At 31.8% G+C, this 13,843-nt stretch overlaps 4 protein-coding genes across 5 annotated transcripts; 1 reads left to right on the forward strand and 3 right to left on the reverse strand.

The window, feature by feature from the left end:
- Positions 1-63: 63 nt before the first annotated feature.
- LOC100742171 (60S ribosomal protein L17) lies at positions 64-1,321 on the reverse strand. Of its 2 annotated transcripts, none has more exons than XM_033318439.1 (5): positions 1,230-1,321; positions 893-979; positions 601-760; positions 353-523; positions 64-269 (listed from the first exon to the last, which is right to left on the reverse strand). In XM_033318439.1, exons 2-5 carry the CDS (start codon positions 971-973, stop codon positions 124-126), a joined length of 558 nt encoding a protein of 185 aa, XP_033174330.1. In that variant the 5' UTR covers positions 974-979; positions 1,230-1,321; the 3' UTR covers positions 64-123. The 2 variants fall into 2 exon arrangements, with proteins under 2 accessions (XP_033174330.1, XP_003486076.1); XM_003486028.4 differs by having other exon boundaries at positions 893-985; positions 1,230-1,248.
- Positions 1,322-1,659: 338 nt separating this feature from the next.
- Positions 1,660-8,941, forward strand: LOC100742289 (dual specificity mitogen-activated protein kinase kinase dSOR1). Its single transcript, XM_003486029.4, has 8 exons — positions 1,660-2,229; positions 2,323-2,548; positions 2,625-2,737; positions 2,840-2,951; positions 6,461-6,637; positions 7,411-7,624; positions 7,706-7,872; positions 7,965-8,941. The coding sequence occupies exons 1-8, from the start codon at positions 2,108-2,110 to the stop codon at positions 8,079-8,081; spliced, it is 1,248 nt and encodes a 415-aa protein (XP_003486077.1). The 5' UTR covers positions 1,660-2,107; the 3' UTR covers positions 8,082-8,941.
- Positions 2,835-6,454, reverse strand: LOC112212010 (sodium/potassium-transporting ATPase subunit alpha-like). The gene is made up of 2 exons (XM_024364427.2): positions 5,852-6,454; positions 2,835-5,709 (listed from the first exon to the last, which is right to left on the reverse strand). Exons 1-2 carry the CDS (start codon positions 6,296-6,298, stop codon positions 3,103-3,105), a joined length of 3,054 nt encoding a protein of 1,017 aa, XP_024220195.1. The 5' UTR covers positions 6,299-6,454; the 3' UTR covers positions 2,835-3,102.
- Positions 8,942-9,653: 712 nt separating the features above from the next.
- LOC100746484 (F-box protein SKIP2) lies at positions 9,654-13,603 on the reverse strand. Its single transcript, XM_024364428.2, has 8 exons — positions 13,501-13,603; positions 13,213-13,437; positions 13,058-13,134; positions 12,838-12,965; positions 12,488-12,756; positions 11,855-12,360; positions 11,185-11,461; positions 9,654-11,121 (listed from the first exon to the last, which is right to left on the reverse strand). The coding sequence occupies exons 2-8, from the start codon at positions 13,277-13,279 to the stop codon at positions 10,727-10,729; spliced, it is 1,719 nt and encodes a 572-aa protein (XP_024220196.1). The 5' UTR covers positions 13,280-13,437; positions 13,501-13,603; the 3' UTR covers positions 9,654-10,726.
- Between the last annotated feature and the right edge of the window lie 240 nt (positions 13,604-13,843).

Consider the following 13,843-nt stretch of genomic DNA (forward strand, 5'->3'; position numbering starts at 1 on the left):
TCTGTTAAGAAAAATGTACATACATGATAATGAAAAAGGATAGAAATGAAGTGAAAAAATTACGAGACCAATGTAATTTTCATTTTTTCCATTATACATTCAATATCGAGCTAATATTTAAAATTATTCTCTCATCATTTTCTCCTTTTGTCTGGCGAGTTTTTTCTTACTGAGCTTCTTTTTCGATGGCTCTTCTTCCGGGCTCTTTACTACAAAATCTTCTTTCTCAGTCAAAATTACCTCGATGTGACACGGTGAACTCATGTAAGCTATGGAAACATACAAAATTTTACTGAACTATTGATTAAATTGTGAAATGCATATATTTTAAACGAATGTTCTAAATACGTACGGTTAATACGACCATGAGCTCTATATGTTCTTCTACGTAAACAAGGGGCATGATTCACTTGAATGTGGTTAATTACAAGACGGTCAAGATCTAGTCCACTGGCATCAGCATTACTCTCAGCATTTTTTAACAGCTGGAGTAAAAATTCTGCTGACTTTTTGGGCCAACGACCTGAATTTAAAGATAATAAAAGTAATTTTAAGTATTAGAGAGAATTAGTAAATTATTAATTATTTATTGTGATTTACCTTGTGTGGTACCAAATTGTTTTGCTTGAGCACACCTGCCCACACCACCATTAAATCTACGGAATGGTACACACTCCTTGTGTTCAATTACATTTTTCAAGTATTTCTGCGCCCTTCGTAGGGGCATGTTCTTAATAGCACGTGCTGTTTCATGCGTATTCTAGAACATAGAATAGCAGTAAACAACTAGAAAATTTATTAAATAAAACAAACCATTCCAGTATAGCATTTTGTAAACACAACTTAGACTGTGAGGTTAAGTTTTTTGAAATATAGTTGTTGTTTTATTTACTTTGAAATGCACTCGCAGATTCGATCCACGTGCTTTGCACGATTTGCTTGCATTTACTGGTTCGTGAGAGTAACGTCCCATCGTGTTCTGAAATTATAGAAGTCGACGATAATTTTTCACATCGGCCTTTTGCAATAGCTGTCGCGACTTAACCCTGCCATCACTTATATTTGGTCCCCGATAATTATCGTTTACCAAATATTTTTGTTACACTTTTTCCACAATATTATTATTTGGTATCACGTCTTTAGAGATTTCAGAGTTTTAATGAACTTGTAAAAATGAAATCGAAGATGTAAGCAGATTCCAAAATTGCTATTATACAAGTCATACATACCTTTTAACAGCACGATTTTAAAGGAAAAAGCATCACGCGTGTAACTAGAAACTAGAAAGACATTTCCTGTGACGCACGTATTACCAACCTAAAATATGTCGAGTAAAAAAACCATAAAGAATACTATTTACTTTATTTTAATTAAATATGATACAAGTACGCCTAGATTAGACCATAATTTCAATATATAATTTTATTTTGAATTATACTTGAAAGTTCTATACATTTTATATAATTTCACGTTTGAATAATTTAATTCTTGATTATGGAAATTAATCACATTTTAAATAATAATTTATAATTAATGGATGGTTATTTATATGTTTACATTGATATTAATGGTATTAGGGAGTATTGTATTCTAATTGAAGTCTTATTGTATTAGATCAAATTATTACAGTTTTTAGATAATTTATTTCTAGGAACTTTTTAAACGAGTAATATACGTGTTTGTCGTTGTCCCGGGAAGATTCGTATAACCTCTTCTTATTTGCACAATATTTGTAAAAAATATGCATACTTGTGCTATTTCGTGATTGTTGTTATTAAATTAACAATTTTTCTAAACAAAATATACATTTTTTCGTTGCTCGCCAAAAAATCTAATTAAACAAAGAATTTGACAGATCGGAGACTGACAGTTCAGCTTTAACAACATTTCGAGCTGGGGCTACTCCTTACAAAATTTTCGAATGAAATTCACAATGAGAACGTATATGATTGTATATGTATTATAATTTAAAGATACGATTAGGAAAACTTTCGATCGAATAAATTTTCGATTGACTAGATAGCTGTATTTAATCTACAATAACATTATTGACAAGTGTAATATTTGTAAGAATTGTTAAAGATAGTTATTCAACCTTGCAATCCAAATGTCAAAAAACAAGTTAAATTTGACACTGCCACCTGGTTCGATAGAACCAGTTCCAGTTGTGTCACCGTCACCACCAGTACCACCATTACCCATTTATTCTGAGCCGCCAGTAATTCCAGAGTAATTAATTCTTTCATTAAAATTTTTATTATTAAAGACAAATATTGTATTTATTTATATGCAAATACTAATTTTCATTTATTTCAATTACAGCGGAGTTATGGGAAAGATGAGCATAGATGCCATTCAAGAAAGATTAAAGGAATTAGAAATGGATGAGGAACAAAAGAAGAGGCTAGAAAGCTTTTTAGGTCAAAAAGAAAAGGTCGGAGAATTATGTGATGAAGATTTTGAAAAGCTTGGAGAACTTGGTGCTGGTAATGGCGGTGTTGTCATGAAAGTGAGGCACAAAAAGTATGGACTTATAATGGCAAGAAAGGTGTGACTTATCTATCTTCAATGTGTTTATTTGCTTCAATTTGGAATTTATTGTATTATAATGATCATAATTTCAGCTAATACATTTAGAAGTCAAACCTGCCATTAAGAAACAAATAATTAGAGAACTGAAAGTTCTGCATGAGTGCAATTTTGCACACATAGTTGGCTTTTATGGTGCTTTCTATAGGTAATATAGTAATTTTATCTAATATAGTAATTACCTACAAAGTTAACATATTCAACACATTAACATATTTACATTAAATATAAAATATTTTGCCTACTATAGTGATGGAGAAATTAGTATATGTATGGAATATATGGATGGTGGTTCATTAGATTTAATACTGAAAAAAGCTGGAAGAATTCCAGAACCTATATTAAGCACAATTACTTCAGCAGTAAGTACACTCACTCTTCGTTATTCTACCCTATTTTGCTCAAGGATACAATTTTCGCTTTTATACTTATTGATAGCATTCCATAAACAAAACCATGATGACATCATTAATTGAAATACTTCAACATTAGTTATGAACTTTAGACAAATATTCAGTAGTAAGTTTCCTGTTCTATAATTCCACCAGGAATCTTCCGAATACATAGTCTTCTTAATTCGTCATATATCCAAAGAAATGCACCAAGTGGTAGACATGGCCAGTACCAATAAGAACTCAATGGCATGGTTTTAAATATCTTCTCAGTTCCTGGCACATATAGCAATATACCAGTTAAGATAATTTCGAAAATAAAGGCAAAATTTAAAAACCAATTATCCATTCCTTGCTGTAGAATCGAGTTAACTCTCGTTTTACACATTATCAAATCTACAAGTTGTGTTATAACGATAGTTAAGAAATATCCGGTACGAGCTTCATTTAATAAATCCATTCTAGTATCATAGGTCCAAGTTTGACCATAAGAATCTTGCAAGTCGTTAATTGACTTATTTTCCCAATCTAATCTTAATCCTACCAAACGGTCAGGTAAAAATCCATTTAACATAAGAATTAAGAAAAAAGTGTAAAATGCAGCTAAAGATTGAGTCATTCCAATCTGACCATAGGCTACAGATATTAAACGTTTGTTTACAAGTTGATCATATTGAGGATTCCTCGGTGGCCGATACATGATATCGGATTCGGCTTTTTCATATGCTAATGCTATAGCAGGAAGTAAATCCGTTCCTATATCTATGCAGAGGATCATCTCAAGAATAAAGGGTAAAGGAATGACGAATAGAATACTGCTTAACATTGGCAACATTTCAGGCACACTAGACGTCAAAGTATAAACAATGGATTTCTTAAGATTGTCAAATATCAATCTACCTTCTTCAATACCAGTTACAATCGATGCAAAGTTATCGTCCATCAGGATCATATCGGCTGCATTTTTCGCTACGTCAGAACCAGTAATACCCATAGCCACGCCAATATCTGCTTTTCTTAATGCTGGTGAATCATTTACGCCATCGCCAGTCACTGCGACAATTTCACCCAATCGCTGGCAACTTTCCACGATATATAGTTTTTGTTGCGGAGATGTTCTTGCGAAAACGATCTCTTGGTACTTCTTTATAAGGTCATCTAATTCTATAGTGTCCATATTCCGTAATTCGCAACCGGTAATGATAGTCGCGTGTTCGTCAGAATTGGTTATTTGAGAATACGATTTGCTCTGTATTAACTTACGCTCGTAACTAGTTTCGTGTTCTTCACTTATTATACCGACCTTCTTCGCTATAGCCATTGCAGTTACCGGATGGTCACCCGTTACCATGATCACTTTGATACCAGCTGTGCGACATTTTCTCACAGCTTCAGGAACAGCTGGTCTTGGTGGATCTAAGAGACTTATTAACCCAACGAATCTGTAACCTTCATTAGGAAAATTGTATGAACTTGGAGAATCAGTGTTAAACTCATAGTTTAGACCATAAGTATAACTGGGCAGATGAAGATCACAGTATGCTAACACACGTTCACCCAGGTAGCCTAATTCTTCACAAGCTTGTCGACATGCTGAGTGGTCTAATGGTGTCATTTCTTTTGTTTCTCCTTCCGTAGTCAGTATGTGAGTGCACTTCTCCAAGATCACCTCTGGAGCACCTTTCAGGATTATAATATATCCATTGTTGTCTCTGTGTATCGACATGTGATACTTATTTATAGAGCTAAAAGGAATTTCTGCCACTTTTGGATACATATCTCGAAATGGCTCCGTTGGGTGGATGTGCTCGCAGAATTTGAGGATACCTGTTTCAGAAGCATCGCCAATCACATTTCGTTCCTCGATTGGTTTCAGTAAGACAGATTCAGTGGTGAATTCTGCCCGTAAACAAAGCGTAGCATTCTTGAGTATCACTTGGAAAGCTGGTTTCTCCATTAGTAAAGTTTTCTCAATACCTAACATCTGATCAGGGGGACAATTATATCTGGTGAAGCCAACCCATAAATTGGACACAGTCATCCTGTTTTGTGTAAGAGTGCCTGTCTTATCTGAACATATAATCGATGTGGATCCCAATGTTTCCACTGCTTCTAAATTCTTAACCAAACAATTCTTGTTAGCCATTTTCTGGGCTGTTAATGTCAAACTTGTAGTAACAGTTACCAATAAAACTTCTGGCACGTTGGCTATGATGATGCCAAGTAAATAAGTGGATGCTTTCACTATGTTGGGAGTAAGTAACAATGATAAGCCAAAGAATAATACCCCAAATAATACAGCAATAGTGATGATTATTTGAACAAAATGTTTGATTTCTTTGGCTATGGGAGTTTCGGATTTTTCAAGGTATGTTGTAAGTCCAGCAAGACGACCTATCATTGTTTGGTCACCAGTAGTCATTACAATTCCAACACCAGTGCCATCCACAGCAAAAGAGGAAAAGAAGGCAACATTAGAGGATTCTAAGGGATTCTCGTCGGTAGGATAGTCTGTACGAGGTACTGGTTCGCTTTCACCAGTGATACTCGAATTTTCAACTTGAAGTCCTTGACATTCGATAATCCTGATATCGCCTGGTATTTTATCGCCAGTTTTAATTTCCACTAAATCGCCTGGGACTATGTCTTCAGCTGGAATCCGCATTTTAACACCTTCCCGTATTACCATAGCAAAAGTTGGTACCATTTTTTGAAAAGATTCCATCACCTGTAAGATATTATAGAAAAAGATTCATTAATATCATACTTTGGATGTTTTTTAAGTTATATGCACTCTGTGCATTTTAACATGATTAAACTTCCTGTAAATGCATAAACATCCACAGTATAACAACGAGTGATTTGTTTACCTTTATATTTTTGCTCTCTTGTATATATGAGCAAAAACCAGAAAATAGGCAGATTAGCATAATAATAAGTCCTAACCATTCTGTGCCACCACCCTCACCTTCTGTCGCCATGCTAATTCCATACAAAATATAGCATAATAATGAACAGACCCACAACAAACCAGCGAATCCATGAAACATACACTTTATAAATTTAATATATTCCGGAATTACTTTTGGTGGTGTCAAAGCATTTGGACCCACTTCAAGAAAAACTTTGGTTGCCTCTTCTTTAGTCAGACCAGTAACTACATTGGTATTTAATTTCTTACATAACTGTTCCAAAGGAATCATATGATCTTGTGTTGTCAATTCCTGTTGAAGTTCCCTGATTTCTTCATCAGTAAGCTTCTTCTTACTGATTTGACTGGGTGATTTTTTTAGAACCTTATTTGCTGCATGGAACATTTCGAAATATATAAAATTCACCACATTAAGTATAATGCTATTGTACTTCTGCAAAATCTGTTTTTTCTTTTCTTTTTTTTCAGAATTCAGCTTTTTTAATGGCAGACATTTTCATGGCCTCCTTATTCTACTTGTAGATTACAATTTTGTTTTCTGTCACAGGTTTTAAAAGGTTTGAGCTATTTGCGAGATAAACATGCAATTATGCATCGGGACGTAAAACCAAGCAATATTTTGGTAAATAGTGCTGGAGAAATAAAAATTTGTGATTTTGGTGTCTCCGGACAATTAATTGATTCCATGGCTAATTCATTTGTTGGGACGAGAAGTTATATGTCGGTAAGAATTTATGTAGTTATAATTGCATTATTATCTTTAATTTTAATAAATGTCATGCATATATAAGGAATATTAAAATATGTGAAACTGCAGACAAGCTATCTCATCTCTGATTTTAATGATTTTTGCATACGTTGTAAAACTCAACATTTTGAACAACTTTTTCCTATACGTATTACCGGCGATCTCGCTTACTTTTCGAGATATTTCGTAAAAATCTGTCAGTACTATTGCGTGAATTCTACCTATAGTTGTATGGCAGCGTATGTGTCAGTAATGGTTGCCAGTTGCTGGCATCTTATCTTCTGTTTATAAACGAGAGTTGGGTGAGCTTAAAGCCTCATGCACAACTGCATATGCGACGCTGTAAGATATATCTATTATAATTTATAACTCAATTAAAAATGAATATCATCAATGTATTGGATTTGAGTTAGACTTCTCAACGTTGTAAAGAGATCGGCAATGCTTAGGTAAAATAATATCAATTGTTTATTCGTCTATTATTTTCTATTAACTTGTTATTATTTCATGCTATTGAAAAACCTTAGAATCGCAGACTCACAATCTATAGGCAGAATTCAATGTAATGGTACCAAAAGTTTGTTGCGAATACCTTGGACAATAAGCAAGACCGTCAGTTATATGTATAGGAAAAGGTTGTTCAAAATGTTGATTTATGTGACATATCTCGAAATTATTGAAATTGGAGATGAGGTAGCTTTTCTGTAGTTCCACCTTAAAATGTTTGATATGAATATTTGCATTTTTAGCCAGAGAGATTACAAGGCACACATTACTCTGTACAAAGTGATATTTGGTCCCTAGGATTATCACTTGTGGAAATGGCAATTGGAATGTATCCAATTCCACCTCCTGATGAAAAAACTTTAGCTGCGATATTCAGCTCTCCACCAGGTCAACCACCTGTGGAGAATGTTGCTACAAATAATGCTTCTACTCCAACAACGCAATCACCTGGACACAGTTAATTTACTATTTTCTTTTTTTTTTTGTATCTATTATATGGAATGTTTTATACATTGTATTTTTTTATATTTTTTATAGATACAGGTAGCCCAAGACCAATGGCTATATTTGAATTATTGGATTATATTGTAAATGAACCACCACCAAAATTGCCTGCTGGTATCTTCAGTGATGCTTTTACAGATTTTGTGGACCGTTGCTTGAAGAAAAATCCCGCCGAAAGAGCAGATTTAAAAACGTTAATGGTATGTGTTTTATTTCACATGACTGTCTATTTAAATGAAACAATTATTGTTCTTTTGTCTTTTCTAAATTGCTCTCCTTTTTTTATTCTTAGAACCACGAATGGATAAAAAAAGCTGAATCTGAGAATGTAGATATCGCTGGTTGGGTATGTCGTACAATGGATCTACAACCAACTACTCCAACCCGTTTGGCGAACGTACAATCCTGAATAAATGTCACTCTTACATACTTGACTACCTATATACGCGTTCAGTACTCTTAAGTAAATTTTCGTTTCTTTTCGTTAGATTAATATAAACAGTGACGTTCATAAATTTCATTTCTTTCTCTTTTTTAGCATTCTAATAATTCATGAAACGAAAATCTTTCGCGATTTTGAAAACAGACTTATTTACTAGAATTTATGATAGTTTTTTCTTTTACTATATTTTATATAATATTGCTCAAATATTCATAAACCGTTTGAGCGACAGCATTTATCGAGTAGAACTTAAGAGTATTAATATAGGTTTCGATATACGTATCACTGATTTATTCCTTTTTAAATAATCGTGTTTAGTGATTTAAATGTATAAGCTTTTAGTTATTAATTGTATCAGAATGTATTTTACGTAAAGTGCCGAATTTTTGTTTGATATTAAATTATTTTTCATCGTACGTTACAGTCTGATTTTGAAGTCGCGATAACAATCGTGTTAGAACGTGGTTGAATAATATGAACATTTTTAATGTATATACGATTATCGTGAAGTACAGAAATTTTATATTGACATATAAAATTGCATGCAACGCGTCACTGTGCTTGATCTTTATTTCGTTTTCCAGGTATTTCGTACCTTTATCTTATGATTCTGTTGAAAGTATGTAAGATAAACAATTATCCTTATAAGTTTAACGTTTATTGTACACTCATGGGCAAGTTATGTTTCCTATGATGATATTAGGATACATATGGGCATCGGATTTATGAAGACATAATTTGAAGAGAGAAGTGTTAACTAGAGAACAAGTTACTAGTATAACATTTGTACCTGACATTCGTAGAGCATTATTCACACCATTGAAAAAGAACTTTTATTTAGTCATTGCGAGAATGCTATGATATCTTTTATGAAACATCAGTCCGCGATTGAACAAAATTTCAAATTATAGTTAAATAAAATAGTATTTCAACAAATTGATACAAACTTTTGTATTTCTACTGTTTTGAAAAGTTCTGAAATCTTTCACGATAATAATAATAATGATAATGTATTTAGAATATCGTTATATAAAAATTGTATCATCAACCATAATATTTATTATAATTGTTGTATAATATGGTTACAATAATTATGAAATACTATTTTATTAAACATCAACTAATGTGAGACTTTCAAATCATAAGGAAGACATATTAAAAAACGATAAACAATACCTTTTTAAACATTTTATCTCTTCTCTCAACAGTGCATGTTAGACCCATATCTTTTTAAAAATACGTACGTTTATCGTATTTTCTCACATATATCGCGGTCTGAGACGTTGCACTTCATAGGTGAAATTAACAACATAACTTTGATGCGCGTCCATGTGTTCACACGATAATGAATATACATGATTGTATGTACTGTATAGCTGTGAATCAAGTCTTTCCCGCGCAATTTTTGCGAACTGTGTTTGAAAGATTCGGAGCCACTGTCTGGCTACCTTCGTATTTACACATACTTCAACAATTATATGTAATTAAAAGATGTTAATAATTTTTATTGTATCTATGATTAAGGGAAACAATTTGAAAAAGGTTGAAATTTCTTGAACCTTTATTCAAACAAAGCGTTCAATCAAAATACTACAAACGTAGAAATCAATAATTCTTTTTTGTTACAAATAATCAGTTGTTTCTCTTAGTCGAACAATATTTGGTCCGTAATAATAGACAGATGTTTAATATTGTACAATCCAGTAGACATAGTTGCTTATCATTGTAATGTGCCGATAAAAAATGTCTATATGTACATAGTATAACAATATTATAAGCATTCTTATTCTATTGTATGTAAACGTTATACGTTACGATTTCTGTTTCCTATCGAAAGTGTCGTAATGAAATTATTAATTGAGAATAATGAGAAAGATCCGTTATATATATGTATGGAGGTTCTAGTTATAGTATATCAACCCCATAGATATTCATGTTTGCTTAGCCATTACTTTTTTACATGTGCGATTGCCAGTTTAGGTGTTAGCCTTTTTCCGATTTGGCTTAAAAAAATATCGGAGTGTACTACGAGCGTATTGTGATGTTTGCAAGCACAGTGGGAATATCCACTTATGTGCCTAAGCGTAAGACGCTCAAGAACTGATCTTTCATATTATGTTTATATGTCCTATAACAATGTGCGTAATCCTATTTACTATATTTCGTGATATATCGTAAACAGAAAGAAACATTTTTCGATAAATCCTGTTAAGAAAATTATGTAAGATATTATTAACATACAACCATAAAATGATTCTGTTCACCAAACAGCGAATTTTAATTGTCAAAAGGATAATTACTTCTGGCACTTACTAAAAATATATGGATATTCCTTGTTGCAAATTTGTGCATAATAATTGCCGCTGTATCGATTCACTGTCTAAATGTTGTAATTATTCAAAGAATAAATTTATCCTACATTGAAGCATACTCTTTATGCATTGAAATCCGAATATTAGAAATAAAATATACACTACGTATATTTATGAAAATATTAATTTGTCTCACTAAATACAAAGTAATAAATTTCGTTTTTATTAACATTAATTTGAGCATGTCGCTATAATACACAGTATTTTGATTTAGATTAAAGTAGAGTTCTCTACCTCTACTTAGAGTTCTCTATTAGATAGATCTATATTTACTATTTGCAGAAACGGTAATATCTTATCAAATGTACTAAGATCTACTGAAGTTCCGCCGACAAATATTTTCAAAATGGTATTGTTAGTTCGATTAACCGTAACCGTGGCAGCTTCTTTTAGCGTTTCATTCGTAATACCCCGACATCCTGATAGATCTAGTAATTCCAACTGTGGCGCGTATTCAAGAAAATTAATCATTGTTTTATCTATAAATTTGCAAGCCCGACACTCTAGCTGTTTTATGTTGCACGTATCTTGTAAATTTATATCGGTTACTAATTCTAAGTAGTTGATTATTAATACTTCTAATTTGGGTAAAGCTGTTACAGCAGCTATACTAATATTTGTAACGAGCAAACATTCTGCAACAGATAAAAAATTATGTGTATTACACGTAAATTATTTTCAAATGATATTTGACTTACCAGAAATGTCTAGATATTTGAGTCGCAGGCATGTTGATGCCAAATTAGTACAAAATTCGTCTGTGACTAACGCATTCATACTGATTTTCAGCACTTCAAGATTAGTCAATTGCGCAATATGTAACATGTCGTTCGGATGTAATAAAAACGAAATATAGGAGACCTCTAATGTTTTTAAATTTGTACAATTTTTACCGATAGTCTGGATAACGTTACCAGATACGTCAATACATCTATTCGTCGTAAGTGATTTCAAGTTTCCTAATTTCGAAAATGCCTGAAAAGTAGACATTGTTTGTTAAAATCAACATTTTTAACCGTTTGAATCCCAAGAAGCGCGATCGCGCTGTTTAGATTTTGTGTCGAAAAGTCCCAGTACATTTGAACGCTACGGACGACTGACGGTATTTTGTATTTCATTGTTATCTTCTCAATAATTTTTATTGAACAAAACTTGAAATACTTATAAACTAATAATACGCATATATAATAATATAGATGTATTTCATAAAGTAACAAATGTGACGAGTGCTATTGTGCCGCTTGTTTCTCTTCGCAATAGATTATGACAAGCGCTATCGCGCTATTCGGGATTTTTCGACCCTGTTTTTTCAAAGACCCCTGGGACTCAAACGGTTAAGAGGTAAATAAAACAAACTAAGAAGTTTACTTGTGTTAACGAATGTTCTTGAAGACAGGTACAATATTCTAAGACAATTTCTTCCATTGTTTGTAATGGCAAATACAGTAAACACCGCCCGCTTATTTTACTGCTATACGCTTTAAAATATCGTAACTTTGGATTCACTTTAAATAATTTTTGTAGATCTATATCACAAATGTAGGTGGTAGAACCAAGACTAAATTTTGTAATGTTGTGACAATTATCGATTAATGAATTGATACCAGATGCAGAAACAACAACACCAGTAATATCTATTTTTTGTAAGTTAGGGCACAGTTTCGCAACAATAGTTGCTGTACTCTGACGTAAAGGATATGGTACTATGGACAGATTAATTTCGTTTAAATATGGACCACATCGCAGTAATACTTTGCGAACGGTACATATACTAATTTCTCTTCCATTTAAGCCAGATAAGCTCCACATGGATAAATCCAGTCTTTTCACACTACTCCAGGACTCTTGACTTAATGCTTTCCATCTTTTGCACACTACAATTATTGAAAAAATGTTGTATTTACTTTGTGTATAATATATTTAACTACATATAAATAAAATTTAAATATTAAAATACAATTTAAAACAATAATAATACTATAACAAAATTTATGTGCTTACCTCTTTCTATTCTAATTCTATCTATAATTGGCAATTGAAGAAAAATGTGTATTAAACAATCATCATTTAATGTTTGAATATTAGTATCTGTAATGCCATCTTGTATGCAATCAAAGTTATGTGCAATGTCATTTGATATTTTGTTAGATTTTGATTTATCTTTTATGTTGTAACATTGATTTTCTATGCTATCTGGTTGATGCCATGAATCAGCTGCCAAGACTCTTAAATCTCTGTTGTGTAATCTTATTCCTTCATCATATCTAGCACTACGAATCACCGTATAACATCAAAACTATAATCCTCTTACTTGTAATTTCATCTTCATGTTTATTGGAATTGAAGTTTACCTTGCGGCTGCTTCTACGCTGTTAAACGTAATGAATGCGTAGTTACTGTTTCCTTGATTTCTTCGTAAGAAGCAACTTTCAACATTTCCATACTTGGAAAATAATTTTATAAGATCTTTAAACGATGTCTAAAAAAAGAAACACTTTGTTGTTAGATTTGAAATACACTGATTTGTATATTTCAAGAAAACATTATAATGTTAAAAAAAAATATACAAACCCTCTCTGCTAAGTTGCTGATAAATAATTTTCTAATTGGTACGCCATCTTCAGTAACAAGTGAAAAAAGTGAAATATCTGTAATAAATGAATCAAATGTGAAAAATAGCTATGTCAAAACGTATGAATTAACCAAACAATTTCATATTTCATTACTGGTTTCTTCCATGATGTGACTGTGATGTAAACTGTTAGCAAGATATTCTTCTATGTAATCGGTCATTTTTATGGTTGATAATTCCTTTTCTTCCCTACTCTTTTTTTATTGGTATGATCTTCGTTCATACTCTTGAAATCGATATAATTCAAGAATAAAGATACGCTCATTTGCTCACATATATTTATGTGTGGCTGACTCAGGTCAACGTCACGGAATATAACCTTTAAATCCTTAACATAAATATACAAGAATATTTCAGGCATATTTCATTATTTTTTACTTACAACATAATAAATACTAAGAGACAAGAGAAAGAAAGAAAGAATATTAATTCAAAGTAAAATTGTTTACAGATATTACAATTCACTTAGTTTATTACCTTATGTGTAAAGTTATATTTTATTTATATCTTTTTGTCATTGATGTTCGTAAATATATGTAATAAATTATCTCGTTACGCACATCGTGAAATGGTTTATTAGAATGTATTCATTGTTTTAGATAAGATAAATTTCTCTCCATATATATATATATATATATATATATATATATATATATATATATATATATATATATATATATATATATATATATATATATATATATATATATATATATATATATATA

The sequence above is a fragment of the Bombus impatiens genome, unplaced genomic scaffold, assembly GCF_000188095.3.
Source record: "Bombus impatiens unplaced genomic scaffold, BIMP_2.2 scf_0096, whole genome shotgun sequence".
Lineage (NCBI taxonomy): Eukaryota > Metazoa > Arthropoda > Insecta > Hymenoptera > Apidae > Bombus > Bombus impatiens.